Source organism: Symphalangus syndactylus, chromosome 4 (assembly GCF_028878055.3).
Source record: "Symphalangus syndactylus isolate Jambi chromosome 4, NHGRI_mSymSyn1-v2.1_pri, whole genome shotgun sequence".
Classification (NCBI taxonomy): domain Eukaryota; kingdom Metazoa; phylum Chordata; class Mammalia; order Primates; family Hylobatidae; genus Symphalangus; species Symphalangus syndactylus.
In genome coordinates this window covers 121,090,153-121,106,115 of record NC_072426.2, presented here as the reverse complement: position 1 = coordinate 121,106,115, position 15,963 = coordinate 121,090,153, and the positions used below count along the sequence as shown (strand labels likewise).

The window sequence follows — 15,963 nt, the reverse complement described above, 5'->3', positions numbered from 1 at the left end:
GAAGATCTTTTTTATGATACCTGAAAATGGAGGTGAGAGCAAACAGGTATAGAACTGCTAGCATAAAGGAGGCCTGTAAAAGCTGCAGCTGTCATCTCAAAATTGACAGAGGGCAGGAGATGAGGGAGCACACAATATGCCACAAGGAGAGAACAGAGCCCTACCCAAAGTACTGCAGTAAGGACGAAGTGGTGTAAAAGCTCCTTTCTCTTTTATGAACTGTCAAGTGCCATCCAAATGTCAGTAAAAGGTATCAGAGACACAAAAGAAAAGTCACATGTGGATAATGTCAAACAAACCATACACACACAGAGTATGTAACTAAATAGCTGACATTTAAATATAATCCAGGTTTACACAAGACTTAATACTGTGTCATTTTGATAATACTTCAATAAGTGTTTATGACAGTAGTACATAATGTCCAGATTCCTTATGTGTTAAAAAACAAGGAAAAAAATATACAATTTTGTGGGATGAGACAAAATCCTAACAATGGCAAACAGCATTACTTTTAATAAAAGCATTATGTTTTGAATTGTAAACAACTGAGTTTCCATCCAAGTGTGTGAGTGAGAGAAACAAATGGCAGGGGATTTAGAAGTAAACAAAGAGAAAATGAAAAATAAAATATAAATTCCTTCCTGCTTACATATGGCTGCCTCCAAAATAAATGAGTCTATTAATACAAGTAAAACAGATGCTCTCTTTCCAACAAAGCTGAACCTCCTGAATTCTCAGCATTAAATAAGATTAATGCTGCCTTCACATAAACGCATAATGGTATATGAGCTTATTAAATTCAATTCATTTCTTCAAGAACTCCCAAAAGCCAATTAATTGTTCTATTCCTGCAAATAATATATCTGTTCTTCACTAATGCTGGTTTAAAATTATGTTCCTGTAAAATAATACTCAGAAACAAAAATTTTACTACTATGAATCCATACCTCATTAATTACTATAAGATGTATTCATTATTTTGTCTTGTTTCACAAGGACTTTTTCTTAATTTATGACAATACCTGTTCACTTTTTGTTATCTCTATATAATGCCAGATGAAAAGTTATCAAAAGTAAAGCACATTTTTAAAAGACATGTATTGCTTGTCAAATTTTGAAAACTTAACAGAAAAATAAAAAATTGTACCTCTTGTAAATGTGAGTCTTTCTTTTTTGCTGATAAATTCAAATGTTTATCAATTAGACTATAATTCTTTTCTGTCTCTTTGTCAAACTTCTTTTTTTCTTCCTACAAATAAAAAAAAAAACTATGATTAAACAGAAACAAAAGGATACACATGGTTAATCCACTGGGAAGCTCAAATTATGAAAAATATCTGAAAATAAAACAAAGCACCACTCTGAATGTGATAAAGCTATCTAAAAAAAACATATCTGTACCAAGCCTACTGCTTAATCATCAAGACAGCATTAGGATAGAAGAGACACTTTTATTTCTTCCTTTAATGGACTTTTTTCCAAGCCTATGTTATTTTTCAGTTCTTTATACTTAGCAGTGTTAAGAATTAATTCCATGTCACTCACCCCTCACCAACCGAATGAAACAGAATACATAAGAAAAATAACATAAAGCTTAAAAAAGCAAACTTGCTCCAGATTTTGGCACAGACGTGGAATTCGTGTAAAATGGAATAATAGGCCAGTGGCTCACACCTGTAATCTCAGCACTTTGGGAGGCCAAGACGGGCGGATCACCTGAGGTCAGGAGTTTGAGACCAGCCAGCTATCGTGGTGAAATGCCGTCTCTACTAAAAATACAAAAATTAGCAGGGTGTGGTGGCACACACCTGTAATCCCAGCTACTCAGGAGGCTGAGGCGCGAGAATCACTCGAACCCCAGAGGCGGAGGTTGCAGTGAGTCGAGATCACACCACTGCACTCCAGCCTGGGCAACAGGGTGAGACTCTGTCTCAATCAATCGTTTTACTCCAGATTTTCAAAAACTCATAATACATAATCAGTGTTGGAAAAAAAAACATCTTGGGAAAGATCTTCCCTAATGGTCCAGTATGAATACAGGTTAAGTATCCCTTCTCTGAAATGCTTAGAACCAGAAGTGGTAGAGATTTTTGGATATTTTTGAATTTTGGAATATCTGTGTATACAAAGAGAGGTATCTTGGGTATGGGGCCTAAGTGTAAACGTGAAATTCATTTCTGTTTTGTATACACCTATCACACATAGCCTAAAGGTAATTTTATACAATATTTTTAATAATTTTGTACATGATACAAAGCTTATGTACACTGAACCATCATAGAGCAAGAGGCCAGGTGTGGAATTTTCCACTTGTAGTGTCATTTCAAATTTTGGAGCATATCGGATTTCAGATTCAGGATGATCAACCTGTATAGCAATAAGATTCTCTGACCAGAAATGTCATCTACTTTCCCAAACCTTTCAGTGATTTCTGTAACACTATTTAACATATGTATCAATAGGCCAACAGGGCCTAAAATAATATTGATATACCAGTACTCACCTTTTGGTTAACATCACAAACATTTCTTAGGTACTGTCTAGAATTAGGACATACTTGCATTCCTTTTGCTATAGAAGCTTTTTGAGAAAATAAGTACACACATTCATAAATGCAGAGAAGACGGGCTGTCTCCCCTAAAGCTGCAGCCAACTTGATAGATTTTTAATAAACATTCTTGAGTATCAATGAGAGCACACCGTGTCCTCATGCTGGCAAAATGTTTCCATTAATTTCAAATTCTCCCTAACTCTCCACCCCTCCTAAAAAAGGAACATTCTCTTCCCTAATTTTCCAACTTGTATTTTCCAAAGCAAAAATAATGAACTATTCCAGCCTTTTCTGGTATGATTTCTTTCCTGTTAGGCAAAGAGATTAAACAAAGCATGTTAATTCTCTACTTCTTTTATTTATCTTTTTTCACCACATGGGACCACACGCTGTTCTTCTGGAAACCCAGGACAGTATGTCCCCTGTCAGGTCATCTAAAAGCCCTCAATTAATTCCCCCATAATGATGGAGGAGGAGAGACTCAGAAACTGAGGTTTCTTCCCTTTTCTACTCCAAGGTTAATTACCAACTAGCTGCATAACTTTAAAAAAAAAAAAAAAAAAACCATCCGACAATACAGAACCTAAGTTTTCTTACCAAAAAGATCAGCGACTTTTCTTTAACTGCCTCATAGATCCAGACCTAAAATTCTGTGATCCTATGGTTCACCCATGTGTAGAAATGGAACCAAAAAACAGCAGAAGTTTTATTTTAACCTCTTTTACTTAATAGTCACTCTTTTGTTGATAGAGAGGACCAGAGGACTTTATTTTTCTTTATGCTCTAGGTTTTTTTTTTAATTTACAACTAAGTCCAAGGTATTGATATTACATGGTTACTCTCGTTTCTGCTTTTCATTATGCTCGTCCACTATTTTAACAACAGAAAATAAACTGAAACAAACAGATGCCCATTATCTAAAAATGTCCACTATTTTAAAAAGTTGATGTTGTGAAGTACACACTGAATTAGGTGTCAGAAGATCCAAGCTGCAGTCCTAGCCACTCATTACTCTGTGACTCTGTAACAAGGTCACAAACATTCTCTGAGCATCTGTTTCTCAGATTTAAACAAAAGACAAATGAAGTCAGGCCCCTGCATTTGCCCACAAGACTGCTGCAAAGCAAGGTCACATAGTAAGAAGCACTATCACTGCAGACTAGTACTTACCAGGAACATGGAAAACATTTTTACCACCTTATTTGATTTAATCTGAATCACAGAAAGGGGTAGAGGAAGGGGTGACGCTTTAATCAGCAGTCAAAACACCCAGCACACTCAGCAATTGAAGGCTATGAAAATCAACATGTGGGTAAAGTTGGGAATGAAACAAAAAGGAGACATCAAGCCTTTATGAAGAAAGAATTTAGCCAAGAAACAACAATAACAACATCACACCCACTAAGCTTAGAATAGAAATATCTTCGTCCATATATGGTATGGTATTATACAAATGCTGCTGTGTTTTGGTTTTGAATCTTAAAATGCAGGTAATTATTTCTTCCTGCATTTGTTCTTAATGTCATTATAGAGTATTATTGTTTCTTTGTGCTCATATGATTTCTTGTGCTGAAATGATACAAATTTCAAAGGAAACTATTCACGTAGCATTCAATAAAGAATGGAGCTTTTTTTCCCCAACACTGCATTACAGAAAAAAATATATAAATGTAACAGCATAATCCAAAAAGTTCCAACAAGGATCAAGTTAAATACAATATGAAAACTTTTCTTATAAATCAGACATTACAAAAACTGAAATGAGTCTGGGCCAGGCAGTAATCTAATGAGTGGAAACAGGCTGGGAGAGAAATGCAATCAGGAGTGGTAGGCAATGAAAACCAGATAGTCCTCGTCTACTCCAGAGACGAAGGCAGCCATTACTCAGTGCCAGAACATTTTTGCCTCGTGAGAACACAGACCCAGTATGTTAACCATGTCTTCTGATTTCTCTGGAACTGCTGAAAAATCCAATGATTTTTATGGTGGCAACACATTTTTTTTTATTGTAACAACATGAGGAAGCCAAACAAAATTTATAAGTTGAATATGGTAGAAGTCAGCTTTCTAATCTGTTATAAAATTGCACATGCAAAACTTTTTTTAAAAGTAGAGCTACTACTTACAACAGCATTTTGGGTCAAAAAAAGACATACATTATATAAACAGTAGAAGAGAAGAACCTAAGAACCCCAATTCAAATAACCGGATCTTTTGAATACCATTAGAGGTAAAAACTATATAAATTTGTCATTACAAATCACTGGGTTAAAAAAAAGGAAGAGACAATTCAACCATTGGTGCTGGCATGACTGTTTAACTACTGGGAAGCAGAAAGAGAACCTTATCTCACATCAAAATTAATTCCAGATGGATTGAAAGAGTCACAAGTAAACAATGAAGCCATAGAGAATATTTTCAACAAATCTCAGAATAGAGAAGGATCTTCTAAGCAAAAAAGAAATGGAAGAAGCTATAAGAACTTGTAAATATCAAAAAAAAAACATAATAAGCAAAGGGCACACAGCAAAGGGGGGAGGATTACAACCAATATGTAAGAACGTAGGGAAACATTCATAACACAAAATATATTCTTCATTAAGCAGTTTTTTGCAAAAAAAAACACACAATGTTTCCATTGAAAAATGGATAAAGAACACAAAGAATTCATAAAAGTTTAAACATAACTGTGAATCGCCCATTTTTCTATAGGGTACTAGATTATTTTGCTTTAGAAGAGGAAAGAATTTGTTACTAGATGACTTTTTTTGAATTTTCTGTATTTTCCAATTGTTTAGGATGAGGAGATGGAAAAAGCTTATTTTCAAACTATAAAATTAAATAATGTTTACTGTTGGACTCGTCTAGAGAAGAACTTAAATATGGCAGGTCCTTGAATAGCATCGTTTCATTATAACATTAACAAGGGAAAAATAAAAACCGATTCATGGCCAGGGCCACTGTCCGTGTGGAGTCTGCATGTTCTCCCGTGCCTGTGTGGGTTCTCTCTGGGTATCTACTATTTCCTCCCACATCTCTTAGGTCAGTTCACCGGCATGTCTAAATAGTACTGTGTGAGTGGGTGTGGGATCATGCCCTGTCCAAGGCTGGTGTTCACCTTGCACTCTGAGCTGCTGAGATGGGCTCCGGGCACCTGCGACCCTGAACAGGAGTGAGTAAATGATTACCTTGTTTTCATTAATCTTTCTTAAATGTATGTATAGCTCACATTTATTTCAATATTTAATATTAAAAGTGTTGTGGTCTTGAGAAGTTTGGTGATGTTGAGGTCAGGAGTTTGAGACCAGCCTGACCAACATGGTGAAACCCGCCATCTCTACTAAAAATACAAAATTAGCCTGGCGTGGTGGCGCGTGTCTGTAATTCCAGCTACTTGGGAGGCTAAGGCATGAGAATCACTTGAACTTGGGAGGCAGAGATTGTAGTGAGCCGAGATCACACCATTCTACTCCAGCCTGGGTTACAAGGGCGAAACTCCACTCCGTTTAAAAAAAAAAAAAAAAGTTTGGTGATGTTTCTGAGACCAGACATATGACATAAAAACTTTTGTTTACATCAATCGGCCCATGGTAAAACTGGCTTCCTTATGAGTTGCTTTGCTTCAATTCAGTTTCCAAGAACCTACTGATAATGTTAAGTGAGGCGTCCTCACTCCAGCGGGAAGAAGGCACACCCTCCCTTAACTCCCACGCCAAGTGTCACTCGTTCCTACTTGACACTTCATTTGCCCTGTCCTACCCCAACCCACCCCTTTAAGCTCCTCTAGCCTCTCTAAAGAGACGAGAATTCAGCTCCATTCTCACAGAACAGAGCACTTGAGTCCAGACCCAGAAGGGTGCCCGGCAGACACCTGTCAGAGCACAAGTGAACGGCCAGCACAGGAGTGCAGCAGCACCAATGCTGGCAAAGTGCCACCTCGGTTCCTCAACGGTGGCTCCAGAGTCACTAATCCAGTGCCTTAGCACTATTTGTCCATAAAGGTCATAAGCCACATGCTATGGCTTGTCACCCCTAAGCCCAGAATGCAGAGAATGGACAAAAAGCTAAGCAATTCCTGTTTGGCAATGTGACGGGGAGCAAGCCATGAATGGGATAATAAAATTACTCTATGGATACCAGCCCCCAAACTAGACACTTCAGGTACATTATCAAATTCACTTAATTCTCACAATAACCTCCTGAGACAAGTGTCGTAAGTCTCATTTTATAGACCAGGAAACTGAGACTTAGAGGCCTTAAGTCACTTGCCCCAAATCACATGGCTAATTAAGGCACCGAAAGAGGATTCAAACCAGGAAGAATTAAATCTTTCTGAAAGACTTTCTGGTGCTCCAAAGATGAGATGATAGAGTACATCCCAGGGCACCTATGCTTACCGCTATTACAGCACTTTTCACAATATATTTTTCTTGCTTTTTTGACAGTCTCGCAAAAAGTTGCTAACTTCCTGAAGGCTGGCCAGTGTTGTAATTCCTAGTTATATCTCAGGGCCTCTAATACTATGCCGTATGATAGGCACTAGTGTGTTTTATTACTGAATGAAAGAAATGTAATTAAACTAAATCAATATTGTTTCTGCTCTATTAAATATAATGTAATATGGGAAATTATCCAGACAGGTTTACGTTTTACTCAGTTTTGTAGTAATTTACAGAATCTTTGGAAGTCTGTATTTAAAATGTATTCATTAGGCTGTGCACAGTGGCTCAAGCCGGTAATCCCAGAACTTTGGAAGGCCGAGGCAGAGGGATCACTTGAGCCCAGGAGTTCAAGACCAGCCTGGGCAACATAGAGAGACCTTGTCTCTACAAAAGTAATTTTAAAATTAGCCATGCATGGTGGCAGGCACCTGTAGTCCTGGCTGCTCAGATCATCTGACCTAGGAGTTCAAGACTACAGCCCAGCCTGCTGGACAACAGAATGAAATCCTGTCTTTAAAAAAAAAAAAAAAATTATTAGTCATAGTCTTGGAAAGAAATTTGGAGTAGAGGTCTGGTAATGAGCTTAGGTGATAAGTCATAATTTGTGATATGAACATCTATTAAGTTTTCTGCCTAAAATTATTCTTCTCTTGGATAAATGGATAAAATTATAATTGGCTCTTTCCAAGACAGCATCTGAATAGATTCTATTCTCAATCCAGTTAGTTGCATCCACTTGACATCGTGTGCTGCTGCTTGCCCAAACTCACATTTTCATTACTTGGTCAAATGTCCAGAAAAGCAATTTATCCCACATTAACTCTTACCATGTTCTGGTATTTCTCGGGGTTTTTTCTCAACGTACTTGGCCCCTAAGTTGTTCAGGATCTGTACTGGTTCCTGTAGCTACCCACAAAGTCCTGTGGGACATTTGGCAATAAGTGCCAAGCTCAAGAAGGGTGAAGGAGCTTCAAAAGAAAACAAGAACTCAGCTAGGCCCTGGAGAAACTCTTGATGTGATGCATCAGGGAACAACCTGTGTCCTGTTGTGTCCAGAATTGGTTCCTTCTGGTGGGTTCTTGGGCTCACTGAACTCAAGAATGAAGCCGCAGACCCTAGCAGTGAGTGTTACAGTTCTTAAAGATGGTGTGTCCAGAGTTTGTCCCTTCAGATGTTCAGATGTGTCCAGAGTTTCTTCCTTCTGGTGGGTTCATGGTCTTGCTGACTTAGGAGTGAAGCTGCAGACCTTCGCAGTGAGTGTTACAGCTCTTAAAGGTGGCACGTCCAGAGTTGCTCATTCCTCCCGGTGGGTTTGTGGTCTCGCTGACTTCAGGACTGAAGCCGCAGACCTTCGCGGTGAGTGTTAAAGCTCTTAAAGGTGGCGCACACGGAGTTGTCTGTTCCTCCCGGTGGGTTCATGGTCTCGCTGGCTTCAGGAGTGAAGCTGCAGACCTTCGCGGTGAGTGTTACAGCTCATAAAGGTAGCGTGGACCTAAAGAGTGAGCAGCAGCCAGATTTATTGCGATGAGCTAAAGAACAAAGCTACCAGAGCATGGAAGGGGCCCAAGGTTGCCCCTGCTGGCGCGGATGGCCAGCTTTTATTCCCTTATTTGGCCCCACCCACATCCTGCTGATTGGTTCATTTTACAGAGTGCTGATTAATCCATTTTACAGAGTGCTGATTGGTCCATTTTTACAGAGTGTTGATTGGTGCATTTACAAACCTTTAGCTAGACAAAGAACGCTGATTGATGCATTTTCACAGATGCTGATTGGTGCATTTACAAACCTTTAGCTAGACACAGAGTGCTGGTTGGTGTGTTTTTACGGAGTGCTGATTGGTGCATTTACAAACCTTTGGCTAGATGTAGAGCACTGATTGGTGCGTTTACAATCCTGTAGCTAGACAGAAAAGTTCTCCAAGTCCCCACCCGACCCAGAAGCCCAGCCGGCTTCACCTCTCACTGGGATGGCAAAAGGGCTTTTTGAACAAAAGCTAGAACCTAGCAAGCACATAAGAAAATGCAGCAGAACCTATAAAATGGAGGGATACGTCCAAACCAAACAGATAGGGCTCAAGGAGAGCATATCCAAATATAAGCAAAACAGTAGACAATACCTGGAGGCTTTTCAAAATCCAATTTACAAAAACCACCTAGACACTTAGAATACGTTTAAACCATAGTTAAACATGGAACTGGGCTTCTGGAAACCGGAGAAGGTAAAAGCACAGGGAACTGAAAGAGCTTCAGGCAAGGGCTACAACATTACCAGATGGGAAACAGGAGACGGGGAAAGATCAAAATGTTGACCCCCATATCTAAAAATTCTGATGTGGTCAATTTTTAAAGACTTTTTTCTTAAATCCCCATGTGAAAACTGTTTTATGCTGTCTACAAAAAGCTCTTTAACCTAAGAGAGTAAAGTCTTTTTGAAGTATCCCGTGTAAGCAGATTTAATCAGAAGAACAAGACTGTGTGCTTGCCAAAATATGACTGAATGTTTAGGCAGCACAGATGCAGAAAGTAATTCAAATACCCAAACTTAAACCCTTTCCTGTTTCTTCTAGAATTATCAGTTGGATAGGCTATTAGATACTTTATGTATTAAGGCAGGGTAGGGGCTGGTAGAGAATTTAAAAAAAAAAAAAAAAACACAGTCTTTTAAAGATTTAACAACCTAATGGAAAGGACAGATGTTTACATAGTTTACATATCGTTACAGAACACAGACAACCACCTTTCTCTACTGTTTATTATGGTATACAAAACTAGCAGGAAAAAGGGCTTCTCCCTATGACCTACAATGACAGGCTCTTCACAGGTGACATCCATAGGTACAACAGTCAACACACATACTGTTCTGAGAAAGACTGCACATAACATAAACTCTTTCTAAACTTGAAGCCAGAAGAACAGGGAGGGATACAGAAATAGGACTTCAGGAAAGAATTTGGTTATTAAATAGCTCAAAGCACAGAATAAACTATTGTAACCATTTCTCCTTTTAAAAGGATTACTTATTGTGCAAGTTGCTTTGCAGGATATACTCTAAACAAATGTTAACATCAGAAGCTGGAAAGTTTAGGGGGGAAAATGAGTCAATAGAAGATTCAAGGTCAGACATTTCTAAATTCCAGTAGAATAGATGGCAAGTAAAAGTAAACATGTTCACTCGCACTCAATTTTCATTTCCATAATATACCTTCACACATATAGCACCATCCAATTCAAATGAGAAAAATAAGAAATAGATGTTGTTTACATGGAATACCTGCCAATGAAATGTTAAAAGAGAATGAACCAAAATGCAACAAGCTTTAAAAGAGCTTAAAGAGACACAATCAAAACAAAATCATAAAACTATAAAACAGTAGTCAGATCCCCCAAGTCCTTCATTTTACAGATAAGAAACTAAAGCCAATTACTTAGTCAAGGTCACAGAAGTGAAAGCTGACCTCCAATCTCCTGCTGCAAAGCCAGAGGGGACAACCCAGCTGCCTGAACACGGCAAACAATCCAAGGAAGGAGCTTGGTGTGGTGCCCCCAATGATCTCCCACTGTTCACAGGGTCTGAGCCTCAATTCGTAGCGCTTCATTAAAAACTGTAATACGGTATGCCAAAAAGAAATGTCTAATATTTTCACAAGTCACTTAAATGAGAATTCATTCCATAAACAGCAATTACAGAGCTGGAACTCCTTGGGTTCATCTGTGTGGTTAAGCTACTGAGGCCATAGTGTTTATTTCCACCAAGGGATTTTAGTCATTTCTTTTAGGAAGAGAAAAAAAACCTCACATCCCCAGCCATGTGGGGGAAAAAAATACAAATATAAAAACTCCCTTCCCTACCTAAAATTGATGTTAATTCCCCTCTCCTTGGGCCAAGCCAAAAATGGTCAACAGCATGCAAATGTTACTTTTTCTTTCTCAAGTACATACATAAAATTCAGGAAAGACTGGTGGAAATTATTTCTCTGGGGTAATTTCAAAGCTCAGATTGCACACTTTAAATAAGTTGCTAAATATATCTCAGGTTCCTTGTGGCAAAACCACTGCATTATTCCTGGAAATCATGGTTAAATCCCAGATCCTTAAGTACAGAGTCTGTGGTTCACTCACCTTTGAATCCCCAGCACAATACTATACAACACACAATATAATGCACAATACCATAACAATACTGGCACATAAGAGAGGCTCAATAAATATTTGTTAAATTGAAGGAAATTACATCCAATAACTTAATAGTCCCTTCCTAGTTTCAATGGCATCGCAGTGTGGCAGCGTCTATAATCTTAAACCCTACTGTAATGCTACACTCCTACATAAAACTGAGGTGCACACAGAAATAACTACACTCCCCCCAGTGATAAGCTCCTTCTATTCAGAGCAAATGTGTTGTTTGGTTACAGGTATTTTTAAAACTCTACATGGAAAGGTGTAGCCCAAGAAGATTACTAGAGGTTTACTACCTTGTCCAGGTGTTTTTGTTTTGTTTTCAATTCCATAACCCCCAAAGGGGGAAAAGCACATTTCAAACATAAAACAACAGATGGTTTGCTCCAGCATCTCCTTCAAAGCTGCCAAATGTGAATAAAGTGTACCACGAAGCAGTAGAGGCATCTATGTTTTCTGTTTATGAGTGTATTCAAATTAGACACAAACCTTTACAGCTCCAAGTTGCTCTTTTCTGAATTTTTCCAAGGGTTTAATCAGGGTTTCAGTTACACTTAATGCCTAGAGAACAAGAGTGATAACAAAAGAGCACAGCATTAGGTTTCCAAAGAGGAAAAAATTAGTATTTCATTTCCCTCTTCCACCCCACCCAGAAAGAAAATGAACAACGTATTTAACGGCTTTATCTCACTCTGCCAATGCAACAATTAAATCACTTCTCAACTTATTAAAGCACTAGAACTCCATAAATATTTTCAGGGAAGAGGAGGTGGGCAGATTGCCAGTGAAATGTACAACACAGCCCCAACTCTCTTCCACGAAACAGCAAGAGGGCTGTCTGTAAACAACAAAGGGGTCTATCACATTCATTAACAGAACACTTCTGTTTAAGATTGTTATTTTCCTTCTCCCTCCTTAGAAATTTAAAATTCAATTACATTCCTTTATTGATAATCAGACTACATTATGTAAAGAACTAGGACTGTAGCTACTTGTTCAAATACAACCAGTCTGCCCTTCATTACAGAAACCTCCTAAAGATTTAAGGTATATTAGCAAAGTAGAGTCACTGGAGGCTCACAAAAAAGTCAAATGCTTGGGCATGCTAGCAAACATGACATCAGGGAAGCTCACATGAGAGAAGCCACACACAAACTCCAACCACAACCACATTTATTTCTTATGTTGGCTGGTTTGGGGCTTTTCATGTTAAGCCACAAAATGCTGAAAATGCAAATAAAAGAAAATATTCATCGAAAGAAAACATACTTAGTAACAATATACTGGTGAGTAGTGGCTTCTCACGCTCTGCTTCGAGGAGACCAGAAACACCCAAAATAGAAAAGAAAATCTCAAAACACTATTTAAGAAAGCGCCATCCCTCTTTTTAGAAAGATACTCAAAAATCCAAGCTTAACATTACAGAAAAAATAAGTGATTTGGAATAGAAAAAGATTCTTAATGTAACCAAAGGCTCCTTAGCAGTGTTTCATTATGTGAGGGTTTCTCCCAAACAGACCTTCATACTCTAAGGTAGGGAACACTCAACATAAGCGACTATGCCCACATTCAAGATGCTCAGTTTCAACTTTCTACCCCAGGCTGACCCCTGGATTCCCCTCACTCCCACCTGGATAATTTGCTGCTTGGGTGTAAAACAGCTGGGGCAACAAACCTCTAAAAGAAAGAATTACGAGCAACAAAGAAAAGGGATCATCTTTCAAAATATCATTTTATCCTCTCTACATTTTAGACAATGTGACCTACAGCAATGGCAAACCAAAGAGTCCTACAAAGCACCACCAGCCAGGAATCCTGACTCCCCAAATAATATGGAATGTCCCACATTCCATTTGCGAGTGCAGATACAAGAAGTGCTAGCATACATTTTCACAATGCATGAATTTACACACAGTGTCTCATAGATTAACTTAAGGCACACTTACATGAGCACCTCTGTCATTTTTTAAGCTCCCACATCTGGATCTACCCAACTAGTGTTCCCAAATAAACCTCCATATAATATGTGTTCTGTGAAACTGGTACACTCAAGAAAGAAGTCGGCCCAGAACGAACTGCAGGGATCACAGAAGCTAACAACTGCTCAAGTTCACAGAGGATAGGAATAGGGATTCCAAGTCACATAAGTCTGGGCCCACCAAGCATAACCACCATGCAACATGGCAATAAAAGTACCAAAGAGGTGCTTCTCCAAAGTTGCCATCTTAATAAACTTTAAATATTTACCTATTTTACGAGATAAATAGCTGTTGAGCTTGCAATGCCAGGTGATGGGGATACAGCTGTGAATAAAACAAGCACAGCCCCCTGCCTTCGTGGAAATTACTGTTCCGTAGAGAAGATGTAAACCAGATACATGAACACCTAAGGAGATACATAAGCGCACATTCTAGTAATTCCTTCCAATGAAGAAAAGTAGGAGTACAGTGAGGAATGCATTAGAGGAGGTCTAAGGAGAAATGTGTGCAAAGAGAACTTCTTCAAAGTAGTGACATTTAAGCTAAAACCTAAAAGGTGAGAAGGAATCCATGGTGCAAAGGTCAAGAGAAATTGTTTCCTGCCGAGATCAGCAGAGGGAAAGGATGAAGGTGAGCAGTTTGAGCATTACAGGGAATGTCAAAAGACCAGAATGGCTGAAGCATAAGGAGCAATGAAGTGAGCCCACAGAGCTGAGTGATGGCAGGGGATCAGAGTGCCCTGGGCCTGTGGGCTCCGGGAAAGGTTAGCATTTTATTGGGGGTACAATGGAAAACCACAGGAGGGTTTTTAAGCAGTGAATTGACACAACGATAATTAGAGCTTTTCAAGATTACTCTGGCTGCTGAGGGAGAGATGAGAGGTACAGAAAACTGGCAGACAGACTAGTTAGGAGGCTTCTAGAGTGGTACACGAAGAGATGGTGGTGGTTCAAATTAAGGCAACCAACAACAGAAGTAAAGAGAAGTAGACAGATTTGAGAGATATTTGCAGGTGGCGTCAAAGTAATGAGAGATTGACCAAATGGAAAAGGTGAAGATTTCCAGGATCCCTCCCAGATTTCTGGCATAAACAAATGAAGAGATAACAATTCTATTTATTGCCAGGCACAGACAGACAAGCGTCACATGCTCTCACTTATTTGTGGGATGCAAAAATCAAAGCAATTGAACTCATGAAGATAGAGAGTAGAAGGATGGTTACCAGAAGCTGGGAAGTATAGTAGGGGGGAGGTAGGGATTGTTAATGGGTACAAAAAAATAGTTTGAAAGAATGAATGATACCTAGTATTTGATAGCACAACAGAGTGACCATACTCAAAATAATTTAATTGTACATCTTAAAATAACTAAAAGAGTATAATTAGATTGTAACACAAAGGATAAATGCTTGAGCGGATGGATACCCTATTTTCCATGATGTGACTATTATACATTGCACGCCTCTATCAAAATATCTAATATACCCCATAAAAATATATACCTATTATATACTCACAAATCCTAAAAATAAAAATAAATTTAAAAATAAAAAATAAAGGACACTATTTACTGCAACAGGGAAAATCTTGAGGGAAAGCAGCTGGGAGCACACACTAAGGGCTCATGTTAAATCCAAGATTCTGAGAAACGCCCAAGATCTTAGTAAAACGGGCTGTCAGAGACACAGGTCCACAGCCTAGAAGAGACGCCGAGGTCAGAGATACCAATTTTGTCCTCATCAGCAAGTAGATGGCATTTGAAGTCATGCAAGTAGAGAGGTAGGACAGTAGAAAAATGGAAATGTCTCAGACCAAGTACTTAGATCAGGAAACAAAAGAACAGAGGGAAACGATGGCAATGAGACTGGAGAAAGCTACCAGGGTGCTGGATAAAAGAAGAAAGGGGTTCAGGCCGGGTGCAGTGGCTCACGCCTGTAATCCCAACACTTTGGGAGGCCGAGGCAGGTGGATCACCTGAGGTCAGGAGTTCGAGACCAGTCTGACCAACATGGAGAAACCCTGTCTCTACTAAAAGTACAAAATGAGCTGGGCAGTGCCTGTAATCCCAGCTACTCGGGAGGCTGAGGTAGGAGAATCGCTTGAACCCAGGAGGCAGAGGTTGCGGTGAGCTGAGATCGTGCCACTGCACTCCAGCCTGGGCAACACAGCGAAACTCCGTCTCAAAGAAAAAGAAAAAAAAAAAAAAAAAAAAAAAGGAGTTCAGCTGTGTGGGCTGTAGAGACGTTTTAAAGAAAGAATGAGAGCTCAGCAATATCCATGGCAAGGTGACAGAAAGGGCCGGGCTGGAGTTGATTTATGACTGACAGGTGAGACCATGTGGGGAACAACCCTTCCTCAAAGAATGACCAGGTGGGGCAGTAGAGAGAGAGGATGACTGCTGAAAGAGAACATGCCATAAAGTGAAGGCATGTATTCTTATAAGACAGCTGGTATTTAAGAGATGAGAGCATGTCTAAATGCCCATGTGAAGAATCCAGAAAGAATGGTTCAAAGTCTCTGACATGGGAGGAGATGGGATGCTGAGCATGCATGGAGGGTTGGCCTGTCATAGAGTCAAGATCCTTCCCTTCCTTGTGACAGAAGGAGAAAAGGGGTGGCAGTACAAATGGGTTTGTGGGCTTCATGACAAAAAGCTGAGAGTTGCTACCAAATGGCTATTTTTTCCATAAAGTACAAAACAAGGTCACTTGCAGAGAGTTTGAGCATGAGAAGTTTCACACCCAACTAACTGAAGAATGAATGAATCATTACAAATGGGACAACACTTCTTAGAGAAACAAGAAGGCCTTT

At 39.2% G+C, this 15,963-nt stretch overlaps 1 protein-coding gene across 11 annotated transcripts in view; it reads right to left on the bottom strand.

The window, feature by feature from the left end:
- Positions 1-15,963, bottom strand: part of ARHGAP10 (Rho GTPase activating protein 10) — a 364,968-nt gene that overhangs the window by 221,923 nt on the left and 127,082 nt on the right. For 9 of the 11 annotated variants that reach the window (XM_055276077.2, XM_055276078.2, XM_055276075.2 and 6 more), the window contains 2 exons: positions 11,664-11,735; positions 1,151-1,252 (listed from right to left, as the gene is read on the bottom strand). In XM_055276077.2, coding sequence (XP_055132052.1) covers positions 1,151-1,252; positions 11,664-11,735 — 174 coding nt within the window. Of the gene's footprint in view, positions 1-1,150; positions 1,253-7,823; positions 8,538-11,663; positions 11,736-15,963 lie in introns of those variants that run through there. The other 2 variants (XM_063638256.1, XM_055276076.2) reach the window with 2 other exon arrangements.